The 20491-nt window shown below is 38.2% G+C and overlaps 1 protein-coding gene across 1 annotated transcript in view; it reads left to right on the top strand.

Moving 5' to 3' along the window:
- Positions 1-20057, top strand: part of THOC1 (THO complex 1) — a 42221-nt gene extending 22164 nt beyond the window's left edge. Inside the window, exons 12-21 of the mRNA XM_029221986.1 lie at positions 12359-12459; positions 13709-13775; positions 13974-14024; positions 14115-14185; positions 14591-14686; positions 15426-15491; positions 16450-16533; positions 18186-18333; positions 19082-19157; positions 19661-20057. Coding sequence (XP_029077819.1) covers positions 12359-12459; positions 13709-13775; positions 13974-14024; positions 14115-14185; positions 14591-14686; positions 15426-15491; positions 16450-16533; positions 18186-18333; positions 19082-19157; positions 19661-19956 — 1056 coding nt within the window. The 3' untranslated portion in view covers positions 19957-20057. The remainder of the gene's footprint in view (positions 1-12358; positions 12460-13708; positions 13776-13973; positions 14025-14114; positions 14186-14590; positions 14687-15425; positions 15492-16449; positions 16534-18185; positions 18334-19081; positions 19158-19660) is intronic.
- Positions 20058-20491: the final 434 nt, after the last annotated feature.

The following is a 20491-nucleotide window of genomic DNA, read 5'->3' as shown; positions in this document are numbered from 1 at the left end:
CTATTGGGATGTATGTTTGTTTATTTTAGATACATAGCCTGACCAAGACTTTAAAATATATATGTTTCGGATAATCAAGAGATAATTGATAGTACAGCCTCCATGGAGAGTAAGAAATTGTGAAACTGAAACATTTCAGTTGAAATGAAATAGGAAAGTTTAATATGACAACTAATTGGGATTCTTGAAAATGAAAATATATGATCATTGAAACCAAAGCACAGCACATAGAATTAAACTATAGTTTGGACATAGATGACAAGAGTACTAATGATGAGAAGTTCACCCAGAACACAGCACAGACAGATTTTTTTTGTCAGCCTGAAAGCAGTTAAGAGCCATGGAAGATAGATTGAGAAATTCTAGCATATATCTAAGTAGGATTGCCAAAGAACAAAATGGAGAGAATATTGGAGAAACTAAAGGACTGAAGGGAGTCCCAAGTTCTCAGATTAAAAGTGTGCTACAACTACCAAGCAGGATAAAGAAAGATGAATCCATACTTCAGTACATTATGCTGTAACTGCAGGTATAGAGAGAAAACCTTAAAAGCCACCAAAGAGGGGAGGAAAAAAACACAAATATACTGGAAAGGAACAGATTTCTAACAGTTATCAATAATAGATACCAGAAAACAGTGGAGAAATATTTCTGAGAAAAAACCATCAGTCCAGAATTTCATACCCAGCTAAATGCACTCAAGACTGTAGATGAAATAAAGACATTTTCATTCTAAGACCAGGAAAGCATACCACTCTTAAGACCATCATTGTGAAAAACTACTAAAGGATGATCTTCAGGAAGAAGGAAAATGAATCCATAAGAAAGGAGTGGAATAAAGAAAGCAATTGTGAGCACAGAAATTGAAAAATATTTCAGTTTACTATTGACTAAAAACAAAAAAGTCATAATAACTGATTTTTTAAAAAATTTTAATGTAGTATGTAAACTAGATAACAATAAGAATCAGGGGAAAACAGATGTTTAGTGAGTAATTTAAGTATATGCTACAGTCCTTGTAATCCTCAGGAGGAGAAAAGGAATGCTGAATAACTTTAGACATTATTATATTAAAAGGGAAACCACCAAAGGAAAAACATCCTGTAGCTCTCAAATGGCAAGGGGTTAAAAAAGGGGACAAGAAGGAATATAGACTACTTTATAAATCCAACAGATGGCAGGAAGGGAGGAAAAAAAGAGAGAAGGGTAGGTAAGTCCAAATATATCAGTAATGACTGCATAAACTGATTCAATTTACCTAATAGAGATTATCACATTGGATTTTTTTAAAATCCAGATATATTTATTCATTTAAATGAAACAGACATATAAAACTCTTTGGTTGAATAAAGAATTCAAAATTTTATTTTACCGTATGTAGAAAGGGAAGAAAATTCCAAAGCCTCCTCTGATTTAACAAAGAAGCTTCCCAAAGATATATACCTTTCAGAAAGCTTGAGATATCAATTTAAATAATATTATCAGGGCAAGACAGTTAAAAAATACAACAACCAGTAAGAGTTGTATGCTTTTAGCAGTTAAAGGTCACATTTCTCAGGACATGACAACTATTTCAAAACCCTGGATATCTTAAAAGATTTTTTTTTTTTTGGACAGTTGACATTTCCAAGGACATTTTAGAAAGCAGCAGGATTATACATTTTCAGAGACATCTCCACATTGGAACGTAAGATCAGTGCTTTTGTATCGATCTCCATTCACCACTTTGTCAGAACTGGTCCCTGAATAGTGTCTCCCTTACTGACTTTTTGTGAGCTTTGTTTCACCAGCAATGCAGACAGCATGAGCTTTCAGGGTTAAGCACTGGAATTCCATTAGGTAACGTTTTGATAGAGGGAAAAGCAGGTTTTAGAAGCTTAAAACTTTACAATATGGGAAAGAAAAAAGGCACAGAGAATTGCAACAAAGAATGTAAGGCATGTGATGTTTTGCATCTTCACTTCCATTTGTTGCCTCTTAAGCAGTAACTTTATCTTAAATTTCAACCTATAAAAGAACCCTTCCTGTGCAATCTTTGTATTTTTCCTATGTATTTACAATGTTTATTACTCAGCATCCAAGTGAAAATATTTGTAATGCACCACCTGTAGCACCATTTGATAAGTTTTACTGCTTCACTAAAAGAAGCCTTCTAGCATTTCTATAACACCTTACATGATGTTTTACATCCCAGGATTTCTGAAAAGGCCATCCCACCTAAGTATGTGCCAATCTAATGTTACTTCTCAACTTTCTTCTGGTTGTAGATTTGGTAAATGACAGAAACACTCTTGATTTTTCAGGGATATATTTCTTGCCAGTGAGAGCTAGCTTAAGTGAAATCAAAAGCCATTTAATTATTTAGAGTATAATTCTATAGCCCATCGTTTCAGTGGTGAGCAGGTTTAGGAGAGTGGTCTTGTCATTACAAGGTTAGGTCTTTCATCACTCAAATAGAGCGTATAGCCTCATTTGATGGCCATGTTATTACCCAGAACCCTTGTGTTTTGCTTACATGAATGTGGTCAAACTTTTTCTTAGGAGAGTTTTCCTTATATCATTCTTAGGAAGGATGATATAACCTTTCTAGTTAGAGACAGGCCAATCATGTAGCAGCTTCAGGTAGGCACAGATTTTACAGATAAAATAGATATGTTTCTAACTTATCATACCTTCTTTCTTAAAGGTGGAAGTTTCCACTAGAAACTCATGCCTAGGGTATGATTGTAAACACTAATTTCCAACAATATAGTTCCCTTGTTAACGTAGCAAAGTAATCCCTGGATTTTTATTTTTAGTGGAGAACTGCCGGTTCCTTAAGTATAGTCCAGAGTCATACTCAGAAATTTTAAGGGAGGATTTCACCTCTAATTGCCCAGTTTATCATACTGTGTGAAGGGCACTGTACTATTATAGGAATTTCTCCCTCAGTACTGTGTAGCATGTAAAAGTAGAACCAGCATTTTAAAACAAAATTCCAAGTATCATGAGTGTTAGCATGATGGTTAAAGGAATGTATTTTTATATCTTTGAGTTCTTACAGAAAAAAGCCCAGCCAGTAACTAGGTATGAGCTTCAGGGTTACCCAGTTCTTCAGAATACCGACTCCTTTTCCCCTTACAGTTGAGACTCAGTGACCTAATGAAAAAGATCTGGGGGAATACTCCAGAGCTATCAGTTACCAGAGTGGTTGTCCCACAATCACACACTAGTGTGGTCATTAGGCCATTCTTGTTCATGGAGGTAAGAGAAATAACAATTCTTCCCAGACTCTGCATTGTATGAAGAGCTCTCAAATAAGAACTTTTAGTCACTTAAAAAAAAAAAAAGTTCCTGGCAGAAAGAAGCTGTCAGTACAGCCTTAAATTTTTCATACTTTCTCTATCAATTTGAGAGATAGCCAAGGCTGAGTGTTTATGTAGTGTAGGCAAAGACAGGTCTCATCTTTTATGAGACACACTACAACCTAGTTAGGAAATGACCTCAGAAGTAAGACCCTCCTATAGACAGGCAGGCTAACCACTTTCCTAGAATTTCCTTTAGTTTCATCAGTTGTCTCATATGGGACTCCCTTTAAACAGGTCTGGGAGGTTTTTGGACAACTCTGGAACACCGCTTGGGTTTTCCTTGTCTGCAGCCAGAGAAAGAGCCAGCCCTCCACATAGTTCCAGGAGTGTACCATGAGGTTCCTGGAGTTTATCAGAAATTTAAGTAGAAACTAGATCATTGATCCCTGTGCCCCCAGAGAGAAAAAAGTTATAGCAAAAAGCTGTTAAATGGGTGGTGCTGACATTTTCTTATAGGTCCAAGATGGAAGGCCTTACACTTTAAAAATCATATAAGCACTCAGCAGTTCTCAATAAGAACGGAGCAGTGTTTTCCACTGATGAACCTTGATGTAAATCAGTTGTTAGACTTTACGTCTTGACACCATCCATCTGAGTTAACTGGTTGGGCTTCTCACAACTGTGATTAGAATATTTGACACACTTGATCCAGGCTTTGAAGTAACCTAACACAACATTATCTAGCACATCAGTGTTGGCCCTTGGGTGGCCACTGGGGAAGTATCAGAAATTTAGTTGGCCTACCATTAATATTTCACAAGGAGAGAAACCAAATCTTCTGTTTACTATAGATCTCATTGTCATATGAGCTGTAGGCAATGTGTCTAACCACTATAGTTGAAACATATACCAACTCTTGGGTTAGTTTATTTTTCAGAATTCTCTTTTGATGTTTGACTTTCTCTGCTGAATTCCAGTTCTATGGCATGAAGGCATTGATGAATCGTTAGGGTTTTACAAACTGCAGTTTGTTTGAAGACTTTTGCTGACACTCATGTCAGTTTTAACATATGGGTGTACTTCCACTCATCTGAAAAGGTAAACACAATTACTGAAGTTTTACATGCATAAAATCAATCTGAAATGGTCTGCAAGGTGGGAGGCATGAGCTGCCCTCTTTATTGTGACACTCCTGTACTCTGGGGGCCTGACACAGGGCAGCTCCGTAAATACTGTTGAACATATTGGAAAGTTTAGAGCATACTCATCATTCTTTATTATTTTTAGAATCCCTTCTGTGTGTGAGTCAATCCATAGTTATGCAAGCAAGATAAGAGTAAATTCTTTGGTGATGCCAAGCAGCTATTTAGGAAAGACACAAGACAGGGTTAAAAAAGTACCCTGCCAGTGTAGACTGGATTTGGAGCCTAGTTCTGAAGAAGGACAAAGTATTTTATGTCACGTGTGTAGGTCACAAATAAAGTGAGAGGTAAAAATTACCACTTTAAATGCATTAATGAAAAATTTAAGAGTGACAAATTGAGAATTCAGGAAGCTAAAAAAGATACGGAATAAACCTCAAGAGAGAATTAAGTAATAATAATAGCACAAGTTAATGAAATAGAACAAAGAAACTATAGAACATATCAGGAAAACCAAAGGCTTTGAAAAGAAAAATTTTATAAGAATTTTTGTAGAAGTTCTTGTAGAACAGGCCTAAGGAAAAAAGTGAAAAGGTACCAATAAACAAAATAGGAGTAATTGGAAATACAGAGACAGTAAAATGTGTAAGAGACTATATTTAAATCTAATGAAATAGTAATTCTGTAGAAAAACTTAATTACCAAAATGGATTCACAAAGAAATTAAAAGCCTGAATAAACATATAACTATTAAAGAAATAGTAAAGTGACACCTTTCAAATGACATCAGTCCCAGATTTTTTTAGGTACGTATTATCAGCACTTCAAGGAATAGAGGAAAAGCAGCCAAGGTCCTTATATGAGATTAATGTAACTTTTAAATAAAACCCCAATAAGGACAGAACAAGAAAAAAAGTATATATATCAATTTCACTTATGAATAGAGATGAAAAATATATTGTAAAAACTCACAAATCAATTTTTTAAATTGATAGTAGCTATTTTTAAAAAATAGAGACTAGGGGCTTCCCTGGTGGCACAGTGGTTAAGAATCCGCCTGTCAGTGCAGGGGACATGGGTTCAAGCCCTGGTCTGGGAAGATCCCACATGCCGTGGAGCAACAGAGCCCATGCGCCACAACTACTGAGCCTGCGTTCTAGAGCCTGCGAGCCACAACTACTGAGCCCATGTGCCACAACTACTGAGCCTGTGTGCCACAACTGTAGCCTGCGTGCCTAGAGCCTGTGCTCCGCAACAAACAGAAGCCACCACAGTGAGAAGCCCGCACACAGCACCGAAGACCCAATGCAGCCAATAAATAAATGGAGAAATAAATAAATTTAATAAAGTAAATAAAAAAGAGACTAAATAATATTTATAATATTTAATAATATTTATCATTTAAGTCTCTAAATAATAGACTTAATATTTATTAATATATTAATCCCAGGATTGTAAGTATGATTCAATAACAGAAAGATTAATATGAAATTAACAGATTAATGGTTTTTAAATAAAAACTATGACCATCTCAGATGCCAAGAAAATTATTTCAATACAATCTAATACTCATTACAAAACCAAATCAGAAGTAGAAGGGAATTTTCTCTAACTTGATTAAGGGGATTGACAAAAACCCTATAACTTAAAGCATCATATGTAATGATGAAACTTTCAAAAGTATTCTCAGTAATTTCAAGACCAAGACACAGATATCTACCAACCATATTTCTGTTCAACGCTGTAATGGAGGACCTACATTTCAATAAGAGAAAACAAAACAGAAATGAGAGTTATATGTATTGGAGAGAAAAGACTGAACTGTCTCTAATTGAAGGCAATATAATTGTCTACAGAGAAAATCCAAGAGAACCAACAAACTTTGAATTAAGGAGCCTTCATCAAAGTTACAAAAGAAACATCAATAGTGTTCCTATAAGTAACTGGTTACAAAATGTTATTTAAAACAGCAATGAAAACTAATACCTATGAGTAATCTCCATGGATAAAATTATAAAAATAAAGAGATATGACTACATTTATAGATAGGAAGACCCAGTGCAACTTCTCCCCAAATGTGTCCATAAATTCAGTGTATTTTAAATCAAATCCAAACAGGCTTTTTGAGGGAACTTGAATAGTTGATCTTAAAGTTTTTATGGAAAAGCAAAAAGCCAGGAGTAACTAAGCCAAGAGTAACTACTTCCTCCTAAGAAGGAACAGTTGCCCTATCAGATGTAGATACTAAGACCTATAAAGCTCTAATAATTAAAACAGTAAGTATTAGTACAGGTATAAAGAAGAAAAAGGAACTAGGACTAGACAAAGTGAAAAGACAAGCCACAAAGTAGGAGAAGATATTCACCATCTCCAGAACTGAGGAAGATTAGTATTTTGAATATACCGTTGACAAAAAGACAACCAGATGGAAAACTGGAAAGATGGTATGAACAGGTAATTTACAGATGTAGAAACCTGAATAGCTAATGAGCTTATAAAAGATGCTAAATGTCACTAGTAGCCAAAGAAATTAAAATGATGAGATAATCACTTCACATTTGTCAAATTGACCAAAATTAAATATCCTAACAATAAATGAAATGTATTGGCAAAAGTGTGGGGAAAGGAGAACTTTAACACACTGCTGGTTGAAGTATAAATTGATACAGCCACTTTGCAGAGTAATTTTATAATAAAGAGCAAAGTTAAAACTTCTAAGATGTGGGCCCTAGAGAATCACACATATGCACAAGGAAATATATGACTCATTGTAACTTAGGTGTTTGCAAGTGAAAGTGTAGAAACGACCTAAATGTTCATAAGCAGGAGACTGGGTGGGTGGTAAATTATGGTAAATTTATACCATCGAGTTCTGTAAAGCACTGAAAATGGATGACTTAGGATGGGGGTTGGCACATTACTTACTGCCTATTTCTGTAAATGAGCTTATTGGCTCACAGCCATGCTCACTCCTTTACGTGTCGTCTGTGGCTGCTTCTGCATGGCAACAGAGATAAGTAGTCGGGACGAGGACTGTATGACCACAAAGCCTAAAGTAATTTACTGACCCTTAACAGAAATTTGCCAACCCCTAAACTCGAGCTACATGTATCAAGTTGTGTAAATGTCAAACATAATATATGAAAGATAGCTTATTGCAGAATAATGTGTGTAGTATAAGAGTTTGAAAACATGCAAAATACCTTGATATTTATAGATGCCTCTATATGTATAATAGTGTAAAATATGCATTAGAATCAGCAACACTGAATACATGGTAGTGCTTTCCATAGTGGAGGGAGCTTATAGAGGGGCTTCAACAGTTTTGATAATATTCTATTTCTTTAAGAAATGTGGAACAAGTAAAAATGTTAGGATTTGATAAGTAACTGGATCGTGAGACATGAATGTTGTATTAACTGTACCTTTTTGAACTTTAAAAAATACTCCACAATTTGAAAATTGGATATTTTCATCTGATGTGTTAATAATCACAAATTAGTAAGAATTTAATTAATGAGAATGCTCTTAATATTTTGTTTTTTAGTAAAGATTTTTTAAGCATTTTGTGTTAAAGTAACAGAAATGGAAGATTTCATACTTCAGTTTAATTTTTCCAGAGCATTGTTTTGGTTTTAAATTTTTTTATTATGAAAAGTTTCAAATGTGCAGAAAGGAATATTGTTTGTATGTACGATTTATTGACAGAAAGGCACATAAGAATAACTAAGAAGAGTAGCCTGAGCCTTTTTAGGTTTAGAATAATAATCAGGAAGGCTGAGGCCTGAGCTAAGAGGTGTAGTAAAAGCTAAGGACAATAAAAGGCCCTTTGTTCAAAAAAAAAAAAAAAAGGCCCTTTGTTCACAAAACAAAGACAGCAAAGAAATATTTGACCCAATGCATGATGTAAATGGTGTAATTTTAAAAATAACTGAAGAAAAGCAGGACTAGAAAATATATATTATTGAAGAAAGAATACAATTGATAGTCCCACCTCTTACTAACTAGCTGTGTAACCTTGCAGGGGTCATTTTAACTTGTCAGGGCCTCATTTTCTTTTTTTTTTTTTTTTTTTTTTAGGGCCTCATTTTCTTAAGGATAGTGTGATGCAGTTAGTTTAAATGATCAAACTAGTCCCCTCCCACCTGTGATTCAATGTCTTCTTGACTCTTGTTTTCAATCCATTGTTTCTATCAAAAAAAATTATCATCCAACATAAAAAATAAATGTGGAATAGGGGACTTAAAGCTCAGGGTAGATGAAAAGTTCATAAACAGCACCTATTTCTTCAAGCCAGGAAGTTTCTGTCTTCACTGTAAGCTAAACGCCTCAGGGTCTTCAAACTGGCCAGTCTTGTACTTGCCTCAGTCTTTGTACCTCCTGTTTCTTTCTTCTATACACTCCAACTTTAGGTTTGCTCCTGTGGCTCATGGTTGCTGCTTTTTCCAGGAAGTGTTCCTGGAGTAGTTTAGGCTAATAGATGGATGGTGGAGCCTCTCGGTGAATTAGCCAACACCGGAGAAAAGCAGACTTTGTTGAGGAAATTGGTGTGTTTCATTTTGGACAGGAAATCTGATCAAGTGTCAGTGGGACATTCAAATAGAGATATGTAGTAGCTTCTTGAGCACACAGATCTGGAGATTAGGAGCGAGATCTAGGTTGAGAGTATAGATTTGGTATATAGTTTGGTTATCAGCTTATACGTGGTAATTAAAGAGGAGAGTGTAGACTGGAAAGAAAAGAAAGCATCAAACCAAATCCTGAAGAAAATCAGCATTTGAGGGAGAAGGAAAAGAGAAGGAGAGAAGAAGATAGAAGAGTAGCCAGTGAGATTGGAGGAGAACTAAAAAAATATGACCCCATGGAAGCCAAGCATATTGAGTAGGATGAGGACTGTGAAGAGTGCTCATTCGATTTAATAACAAGTAAGTCATCGGTGGTCTTGGCAAAACACTTCCCGTGGATTGGTGACCCAGAACACCACTGGTTGAGGCAGGTTGAGGGGAGGATTGGAAACTGAATGTAGCCAGTTCTTACAAGAAGCTTTGCTATTCAGGAAGGATAAGGTGAAGCTGTAGAATCTTTCTGAGAGAAGTTATTAAATGCTAATGGAAAGGAGCTTGGAAACAAGAAAGGGTTGAAGATAAGGCACCAGGGTGGTTAACTGATGGGATGTCCAGATAGAAGGATCACCTTCAGCGAAGATCCTGAAGATGTTGTGGCAGAGGAAATGAGGCGGATGAGGATGTGAGTGCAGTTGAAACTTCCATTTTAATGAGTTTTTCTCGTTGAAGGTAGAGGGAATTATCTACTGAGAGCGAGAGGGGTAGTAAGTAGTGTTCTGGTAAGTACAAGGGATTTGAAATAGTTGCTGTGGAGAATAGGAGGGAGAACAGCTTTGGAGAATAAAGATTGCTGATTAGAGACAAGGGAGAATTCTAAGTTGGAGACAGTAACATAGCAGTGGTACCATTTGCGTAGCTGTGTGATTTGTTTTTTCGTTCTGTTTTTTTTTTTTTTTTTTGCGGTACGCGGGCCTCTCACCGTTGTGGCCTCTCCCGTTGTGGAGTACAGGCTTCAGACGCGCAGGCTCAGCGGCCATGGCTTACGGGCCCAGCCACTCCGCGGCATGTGGTATCTTCCCGGACCGGGGCACGAACCTGTGTCCCCTGCATCAGCAGGCGGACTCTCAACCACTGCGCCACCAGGGAAGCCCTGATTTGTATTTTTTTTCAAGCAGCTCCACCTGCGGCTAGATGGGAAGCCTTAGTGTTAGGATAGAGAAGGTGACTAACAGTTGGTTTGCTCCAAGTTGCCCTTTTGCTCAGTAGATGTGACAGAAGTATGGGACGAGGGTGTTAAGGAAGTTGGCAAGAAAGTTGTTGAAGAGATAGACCACGTACTCTAAAACAGGGGTCGGCTGACTACAGGCCAAATGTGGCCCACTGCCTGTCTTGTGTTTTTATACATTTTAAATGTTTACATAAGTACTTACATAATATCCATAATATGCCTCTTGGCTCACATAGCCTAAAATATTTAGTCTCTGGCCCTCTAAGAAAACGTTTCCTGACCTTTACCTAGACTAAAATAGGATTATAGTAAAAACAGGATGGGACTTACAGATAGCCAGAAAATAGAGGGTCCAAGGAACTTAAGGTCTCAGTAAAGTCCAAATATTAGGTACAATGGGACAACTGAGTGGGAAGGATAGGAGGTTGAAGTGAGACTCTTGTGAGTTAGATTTCAGAGCTGGGGCAGCTGCAAGTGACAGCCAGGTCCAGCTGTGGCCATGGTAGTCGGGGACCAAAGTAGAGGGGCTGTGACTGTCAGTGGAGTTGAGGTCAGGGAACTGAGAGCCCAAGCGGAGATATAAAGTCATCCAGGAGTGGAGGAAAGGGAGATTGGGAGCGTGCCATTCAGCCTGCCAATTTGGGGTGGTTAATACAGTAACAGAATCAGATCCTTAAATCACATCTCTAAAGGCGAGGGAACCCCCACTAGAAGGCCAATCGTATGTTTAAAATTAAAAGAAAAAAGGGCATGGCATTTGCTTGAACAAGAACCACCCTTGTGGAAGAAGTGGCTGGTGAGTAAATGGCTAATGAACGTTAGGCTGTGGCATGACCAGGTCACGCAGGATGGCTGTTCTCTTGCTCTCTGTACATCCCCTGCCGACCAGTGCCTGCTTCACCCACACCCTGCTCACGTGACTGCCCTTCTACATACCTGCCCCAGGCCCCAGCTGGTGATCTAATCTTTAGGTCAGAAGATCTCCACCAGGAGAGCTTACCTAAGGGGCAGTGAGGGGCATGCGCCTCTGCTAGTTTCCCTGGTAACCGATGACATCAATTCCCACTATAACTGGTAACCTCCCCCCTCCCCCCCCCGGGGAGGGAAGATTGCTGCCTCGTCCTGCCCACCGTCTGCCACACATGGTGGGGTGTCACTCCAGGCCTCGCTTTCAAACGTGTAAGCTTCCGCGTCCGTTAAACCATTGATGTCTCTGTTGCTGACTCCGGCTCTGCTGTCTTGAGGCTGGGCAAGTACAGGGCTTCCAGGCCTGTGGGGTGCAGCCCAACTGCTGTGTTAGTAGATGAAAGCATAGCGTGTGATGCGTTGCCCAAGGAACTTGGGACCTGGAACTGGAAATTGGTTCCTAGGGCTGTCAGGTGTCTCACTGGTTATTCATTTAGAAAAAGGAGGCCTCCATTGTTGCTTTAGGTCTGGAGGGCAGAACAGCACAAACCGGGTTTGTGGACATAGACGTAGCTTTCCCTCAGCACATGGGACAGAATCAGAATGACGCCTTCATCACTGAGGCCATTCTTACAGCAAGACCAGCTAGGTGGCAGTGTTGTTGAAGAGCTTCCTCATAAATGACCTTCAAGTCCTTTCTAATCCAAATTCTGTGATAATACAGGTGTGATACAATTTTTTCTAAAATATAAAAACAGTCCATTTAATTCATGGATGATTTTTCACCTCTGATTCTTCTCATTTGCTTGTTATTGAGCGCCCACCCTGTTGCAGGCACTTCCTAGGACTACAGAAAAGAGCGACATCCCTCAGTATTGTATTGTTTATCCACAGGGACCTCTTCTTTAGCCATTATTTCTTTATATGTGGGAAAGTGACAGCCATACTTTTACTTTTTTATATTTCTGCTTTTATCCTGACCTCAGGACCACAGGTATAACATTGCTATCCACCAACATAAATACCTCATGGCATAAAATGGTTAAGAAAGCTAAATGAAGCTTTGCTACTCTGTCCTGGGGCTTGTACAGTAACGCCTCACATGCAGTGAGTTCTCAGCACGTGTTTTTTGAATTGAAATCTTCCATTTCTGTAATAGTATCACTTGCACCTGTAGGTAGAACTTGAATTTAATGTGGTGGTTTGTGTGTGTGCTTGTTTTTCGAGTAGCTGATGGATTTACAACTGAGCGACAGTAACTTTCGTCGACACATCCTGTTGCAGTATCTCATTTTATTCCAGTATCTCAAGGGGCAGGTCAAATTTAAAAGGTAAGTTAATATGGGTAGTAAATGGTTTATAAACAGCAGCAAAGAGAATGATTGCTTACTGATGTATATTTTTATGTAGCGGGCTCATTTTGTGTGGAAGGCTCACCTCCCTGAAACATTTCATTTGCAGCAATATTAGATAATCAGGGGCTTTTGTTAGCTTAACAAGATGCTAAGGTTATTTGTTTTAGAGAAAAGGCATTGACTGTATCTGCTGCCAGTGTCTTTCTTGCTGAGAGCCTGGCATCCTGGGAGTTCTCAGTTGTCTTGGTGGGTGGAGGTCTGCTCCTGATTTCCGTCATTCCTCACCTCACTCAGACCTTCTCCAAACCTGATTTGCAAACTCAGCCAATAATACTTCTTTCTCCAGGTGTGGGACTATCTAGGACATTAGAGCTGAAAAAAATTAGGTAAACCTTTGAAGCACGGAGTTCTAGTTTCTTTGGGATTTCAGAAAACCTAATCAGGACCTCCGCTGTCAGTCTGAATACCTCCACCTGTAGGGCGGACTAGTCCCTCTTGTCCCACCTAAAACTGAAGCAGAGCTCCGTTACTGGATGGTATCGGAAGTTTGCAGAGCAGTGTTGTATTAGTTGTAAAGAATGTGGCTTTCTACCTTCTGGTTTTGAATCCCACTTTCATCACCCACTAGCTGCAATTCAGCTTTCAGACTTGTAATTTTAAGATAACGCATAGCAAACACTCAAAAATGCTATTTGTTTTCCTATCTGTTGTGGAGGTTTGGTATAGCATAGTAGAAATTGGAGGCAGACCTGGGTTTGAATGCAAGCTTTATGGCTTGAGCCTCTGTAGTCTGTTTAATATATGCACATGTCCTTGTTTTGAGAATTAAATGAATAATGTATGTAAAGTCCTTAAATCCTGGCACATGGCAGTCTATCAGTATTCGTTGGATGGCTATAAACTATAGAGCACCTAGTACATAGTGAGAGCTGAACTGATGGCAGCTGTTAACAATTTGGGTCTGCCTTCAGCCTTCTCTAGAGTTTTGGGGGTTTTATTCATTGTATCTTGAATGCGTTTTAAAGGAACATAGTGTGACTTATTTGAATGTGCATCTTGGAGAGGAGTATGTTAACATTTTCTCTGAGGCTATTATCCCACATTGAACTTATTTTAGGAAACATTCATTGCTTTGTTCAGTGTTTCTTCAAGACGGTACATAAACCTTAAAATTGAATATACAATTCTTGTAACTCAAGCATGCTTTTATTGCTTTGTTTCCTAGTTCAAACTATGTTTTAACTGATGAGCAATCACTCTGGATTGAAGATACTACAAAATCAGTTTATCAAGTAAGTTCATCACGCAACAAACCCATGATTGAACAAAATGAAAATTTAGAATTTTCTTTGTTTCAGCCCCAAATAGGAAAATAAGGATAAAGTTAAGCTCAGGTACAAGACCACAAACACTTCTTGGTTCTCTGCCTACAAACAACTCCTATGATGCAGAAAGTTGTTGAAAGCTTAGTATATTCTTTCTAATCACAGCTACTATCTGAAAACCCCCCTGATGGAGAAAGATTTTCAAAGATGGTAGAGGTACGTGTTTTATATTTACATAGTCTTCTTAGCACCCAGTAGAGTTTCAAAGTCTTCATTATGGAAATGTAATTTCTTTGTTTTTCCCAGCATATATTAAACACTGAAGAAAACTGGAACTCATGGAAAAATGAAGGCTGCCCAAGTTTTGTGAAAGAAAGGTAAATATATACTCCTCTCAAGCAATATGAGAAAGGCTTTCAGAATACAGTCTGGTATGATTATTTTACATTATGTACAGATATGTGTAAATGTATTTCATATAAAAAATGTAAATTGTATTCCATAAAAATTACAACCATTTTGATATACTTCTATGTGACATTTTTATCTCAAATTTGTTGTCATTAACTTCTCAGAACAAACTGATCTGTTATTAATTATTGGGAAAAAAATGCTGTGTACCCACTCCTTGTAATTTGTCCCCTGGTGTGGCCTTTTTGTCTTCTCTCTGATGAGTGTAATAATATGAAGCTTTCATATGAAGCTTTTTTAGGAAGAAAACAATAACTAAATTTTCTTTTACATTAAACATTTGAAATTCCAGTATGTTTTGTTCACCACAGAACATCAGATACCAAGCCGACAAGAGTAGTACGGAAGAGAACGGCTCCAGAGGACTTCCTAGGGAAAGGACCGAACAAAAAAATTCTGATGGGAAAGTAGGTTAACCTGTCTCATAGGTGGGATGTTATCATAGAGGCTTTTGTATTGTGAAAATATTACTGTAAGAACTCCCAAGGTTTTGTGTTCCAGTTTTTTGTGTGTTTGGTATGTACACAGATAACTAAAGCAAACCACACCCTATCAATCTGTAGGGTCCATCATGGATTCACGCATTGAGACAAAACTTAGTTTTTTGTCTCCTGCTTCCAAAATCCATGGCTCTAGGTTCTGCCATTTTTTCCATGTCACAGACAATACAATTGCTGTTAGATTGAGCCAGCTTACTTCTAGTTGTTGCATGGTACTATAATCCTTTCATTTCTTTTACCTTCTAGTTAACTGTTCATTGCGTTATACTGCACTTGAATATTTTTAGAAAAAAGTAGTGGTTATCATTATCATTAAAGGGAGCTCAGCTCAGCGCTCTGTGATGACCTAGATGGGTGGGATGGGGGGGATGGGAGGGAGAGCCAAGAGGGAGGGGATATAGGTATACATATACGATTCACTTCATTGTACAGCAGAAACTAACACAACATTGTAAGGCAATTTTACTCCAACAAGAAAAAAAGAAAAAATCATTAAATATATGCTCATATAGAAAATTTGCTAAATACCAAAAATGATTAAAACCCATCACCACCCCAAAATCCACTATTTAAGTATTTTTATAGTTTTAAGGTAGAAGAGAATGGTGTCCATAAAAAAATGTATTTATCTTTGTCTGTTTTGCAGTGAGGAGTTAACAAGGCTTTGGAATCTCTGTCCTGATAATATGGAAGCCTGTAAATCAGAGACAAGGCAGGTTTAAAATGTTTCATATGAAGTATTGCTTTTCTCAAATGTTAAACTAGAGCAGAATTTTGGCAGCTCTAAGTAGAGCTCAAAAGAAATTTTAAAGTTTACTGTGGTTGACTTTGGCCCAGTAGAATATAGCTTTCCATAAAACACCTAGAAGTACTGATAAAATAATTGTAGAAATCACAAGAAATAAAGATTTGCAAAAGAAGGGGGAACTAAAAACCAAAGTAAGAACTAATGCTGCGGTTGCTTCTAGCTGGGGAGCAGTGCAAGTGATTCCCACATTGGGGAACCAGAGAACTTGGGTTTTAACGGCCACAAAAGGATAGAAAGTAAAGCCTTAGGGCTGTACAAATATGTAACTGAGTTTCCCCCAAGTAAAGCTGAGGCCCTCAGTGCACACTATCTGTAAAGAAAAGGGCACGGCGGGAGGAGGAGGGACTTGCTCACTGGCACAGGAAGCAAGGAGCTCATCCATTTCCACCTGAGATGTGGAGGAAAAGGAAAAAGTATTCCCTGAGAAATTATAACCACAGGTCTGCTGTCATGCCGTCTTAGAGTTTATATTTATACTACCAGCAGTATAAAGGGATGATCCTTAAGCTAAGAGGGTGAACTAAAAAGTCCCAGGCTGATGATAGAAAGCTTGTGGTGGGGTAGGGCGGCCACACCTTCAACCTAAGCCACACAAGGATTCTACAGGTAAGTCTGAAGATAAACTCACCATCCAAACTTAAGAAAACAATCTACCATGACTAAGAATCAGCAGACAGAAGAAGCAACTAAAAGGAACATGGCACTCTCAAAAAGGACCAGGCAAATTAGAAAAAACAAGTACTACTTGTAGCAATAAGAAAATATAGCCATTTTGTACAACACAGGGAATAGAGCCAATATGCTGTAATAATTGTAAATAAGAACAGACATGATCCTCACTAGTTATTTTTTTAATGCCCAGGGAATATATGCCAACTTTGGAGGAGTTCTTTGAAGAAGCCATTGAACAGGCAGACCCTGAAAATATGGTTGAAAATGAATACAAGTAAGTAATGTTTCTCATGAACTAATTTCCCTAATATCTCTTAAGAACTGTATGTATACTAGAATGCTTATCAAGGCAGACAGTTGAGCGCATAGTACTTTTTCTTTTAGCTGAGTTTATGTGCCAGCTTCACATTACTGCACGTCTTGATTTCAGTGACCATTCCCATCAACTAACAAGCATAAGAGTCACGCTTGTGTCAGAAAAGTAGAAAAATCCCCCTTGAGCCCACCTCTATCACCTCTTTTCTCTGTTCCCCTTCAAATCACAGTATGTCCAACAGTGGTTGATAATTACTGCCTTCATTTCCTCAGCTCCTGTTCTCTGGTCAGCCCGTGCCTGTCTCCCCATCACCCCACTGAAATAGCTCTGATCATTTTTTGACCTCTCAGCAGCATTCTCCAGTTGATCTCTCCCTGCTTAGATAATGTTTTCTTCCCTTGACACCCATCTAACTGCACTCTCCTCCTGTTTTTCCCTTTGCCTCACCGTCTCAGTCTCCATTGCTGGCTCTCCATCTAACTCAAATTTTGTAGTAACTTCAGGAGTCAGTCTTAGCTGTATCTTCCAGGTGACACCACGCAGCCCCGTGGTTTTAAATAGGCATTATGGCATCGTGATCCGAGGGCAAGGGCCCTCTCATCAGCCTGCCTAGGTCAGTCCTGGGACTCTACCACTTACTGGCTAGGCTTCTAAGGGCTAATTTAAACCCTTCTTTGCTTTGTTTCGTTATCTGTTTAACAGTAATAGTACCCATCTCACAGGGTTATTCTGAGCATTAAATAAGATGGTTCACGTTGAACCACGCACTGCCTAGCGGTAGTTTTTCAGGTGCCAAGACTGTCTCAGAGGTAATGAGGCTTATTTATGAGCAGTGACTAATAAACTAGATTGCTACTCTAAGAACTTGTGGGGACTTCCAAGTCACTTACAAAAACTCTTAAGTGGAACAGATCTGTGCTCTGGATTCTCTGTAGCTTGCCTGTTTCCAAAACATTATCTTTATAGAGTTTCTCAGGTTTTTCTTACCTTACTGTGTACCACCTATATTAAGGAACAGTTCGTGGATTCTGTTCTTGGTATCACTGCTTATGGTGTTGGCTACTGGATGTGTCCCTTTTAGTTTTGGAGTAATTTTTATTCACTGAGGTTGATATTCAGCAAATTAAAGTTTAGATGTTATATAAATTTTAAAAAAAGATTAATTAAATTAACATGATGAAAACGGTTGGGTTTATAAAATATTCTGAAACTCACACCTGCAGATGGCATTGCCCATTTGGATATCAAGTCTACTGAACATAGTGAACCTATGAGTATTTTTCTCTCTAAATGACCAGGGGGATGATCTGTCCTGCACACACAGCATCTAGCCAGTCCTGGACACATACTAATTGACTTAAAATGTATGTAAACTTTTTAAATTTAAAAACTTTGCTGCATATGAACCTGCCTCTTTGGACTCTGTTGGTTTCCGTTTATAAGTGAACTGCTCACTGAGAGGTTCTTTAGGGCTGTGATCAGAATGAGAAGAATGGTGCCTTCAGCAACTGACCTGGGAGTATAGAATTTTGCCTGGTGAACTACATTAACTAGAAGGGAATATAGAAATAAAGAAGTATAAATTACAAGACTGACATCTCTTTTTATAGGGCTGTGAACAATTCTAATTATGGTTGGAGAGCCCTGAGACTATTAGCACGGAGAAGCCCTCACTTCTTTCAGCCAACCAACCAGCAGTTTAAAAGTTTGCCAGAATATCTCGAAAACATGGTAATAAAGCTAGCCAAGGAATTACCAGTAAGTAACACATCAATTTTTACATCCTTTAGTTTGCGTTACCTTCTTTTTTTAAACTGCTATTGCTGTTTGAGCTAAGAGCTGAATTTAGCCTTTATCATGTGGGAGAAAAAAAAAATCCATAAACCCCCTTGTTGAAAAAAAAATCCATAAACCCCCCCCTTGTTTAGAATGAGAAAAAAATGCATTTGGGTATACATTTATAGGAAGTACATAAATAGATAAAGTAACTTTATATAAAGATTAACTTATTATACTTTAACTTATTTTTTCTGTGTGCCAATGCATTATATTATCAAAGGTAGGGCCCATGGGGTAGTGTGGTAGGCAGCTTGGCCTATCTTTCTACTCTTTTCCAATACAATATGGTAATAACTATACTGTATGCATAAATCTGAATAAAATTACTCAAAAAAAGTGTTAAGGACATGGTTGCTCCCCCAGTCTTCCCTAGACCATCGTTACCATATGCTGAGTACTTGCAAGTCATCTTACCATACTTCTTACTGGCTCCCTTCTTCCCAGGTTGGAATAAGAGTCTTTCCAACCTTCAGTCTTCCCCGCCCACCCCTCCTTCTCCAGGTTAACACTGTCCCACTGCGATCCTTACCTGACATTCACATTTAACACTCTCAAGGGTAAAGTTCTGGGCCCCGTAATTGGAATCTCATACCTAAATAGAAAGTATGCCCAGTTATCTGGTTTTAGAAGTTGGCATTCTTTTAAACCATTCTTTTACTCATTTTAGCCTCCTTCTGAAGAAATAAAAACAGGTGAGGATGAAGATGAGGAAGATAATGATGCTTTACTGAAGGAAAATGAAAGTAAGAATTGAATTTTCTTGGCTATTTTACAAAATTGGAAAAGATTGGGGTTCTTTGTTGAGAGGTACGTTATTTGATCTACTTCTCAACTTCTACCATCTTTCTCAGCTGTTTCTTATAGTGAGGAATCTAAAACATTGCTTGATAATTTTTAAAATAGTACCTTTTATACAGTAAAATTTGGAAGTGTTGGGAAGAAAAGTACTTACATTTGAAGGCAACTCATATCTCTGTTAATTCTTGGGGTTTAGATTGGGGGCCGCTGGTTTCAGAAGCCTTCCTAATTATAAATAGAGGCAACAGCTTTAGCTTTGATTGAGTCCCTAATGATCATAAGAATGGTAATTCAACCCGTGGAAAGTACAAAAAGGAACTGTTTTACTTTTTAAAATAAAGCTTATTAAAGGTGACTAATATCTCAGTGGCCCCATATTCCGTTTTATATTTTGAATCGTACACATCCTCGTACATTGTTCATAATTTATGTTTCCTGTGTTTTCTAGGTCCTGATGTTCGGCGAGACAAACCTGTAACAGGGGACCAAATAGAGGTATTTGCCAACAAACTGGGTGAACAATGGAAGATTCTGGCCCCCTACTTGGAAATGAAAGACTCAGAAATTAGACAGATTGAGTGTGACAGTGAAGACATGAAGATGAGAGCTAAGCAGCTGCTAGTCGCCTGGCAGGATCAGGAGGGAGTGCACGCGACACCTGAGAACCTGATGAATGCACTCAACAAGTCTGGGTTAAGTGACCTTGCAGAAAGTCTAACTAATGACAGTGAGACAAATAGTTAGCTTTTTTTTTTATTATTAAAACTGTGATAAGCTTTTGTTACCAAGCAGCATTTGATAAGAGGTTCACTGGTTTTGGTAAACAATAAACATTTTTATAACAGTTGTACAGTTGGCTGGTGCTCCAAGAACAACAGAATGCATGGTGCCTCTTGATGACTGACCTCAGGGTCTGGGGGGACAAGGGGGTAGGTTGGGGAAATGGCCAAAGTAAAGTGACCTCAGGGTCACATAATATTTTTGTTAATTAAACATTTATAAAGTCAGTAAGCAATATTTAGGGGCATGGTGTTTCCTAAGATACCCTATGCCAAACTGGTTTCCTGCATTCCATTAGCAGTTATAGAATTTAACTTGCTATCCTGAACATCCCACAGTAATACTTTCTGAAACTATATGACTGCTCTAGTCTCATCTATGCTTTAAAGCAGAGGATCAGCAAACAATGGTCCGTTTGTCACCTCTTTTTATAAGTAAAATTTTAATGGTACACAGCCATGCTGGTTCTTTTAAGTACTGTCTATGGCTCCTTTCATGC

Source organism: Monodon monoceros, unplaced genomic scaffold, assembly GCF_005190385.1.
Source record: "Monodon monoceros isolate NGI ecotype Baffin Bay Population unplaced genomic scaffold, NGI_Narwhal_1 Super_Scaffold_1, whole genome shotgun sequence".
Classification (NCBI taxonomy): Eukaryota; Metazoa; Chordata; class Mammalia; order Artiodactyla; family Monodontidae; genus Monodon; species Monodon monoceros.
The sequence above is the reverse complement of the archived record's forward strand: the minus strand, read 5'-3'. Positions and strand labels throughout refer to the sequence as shown.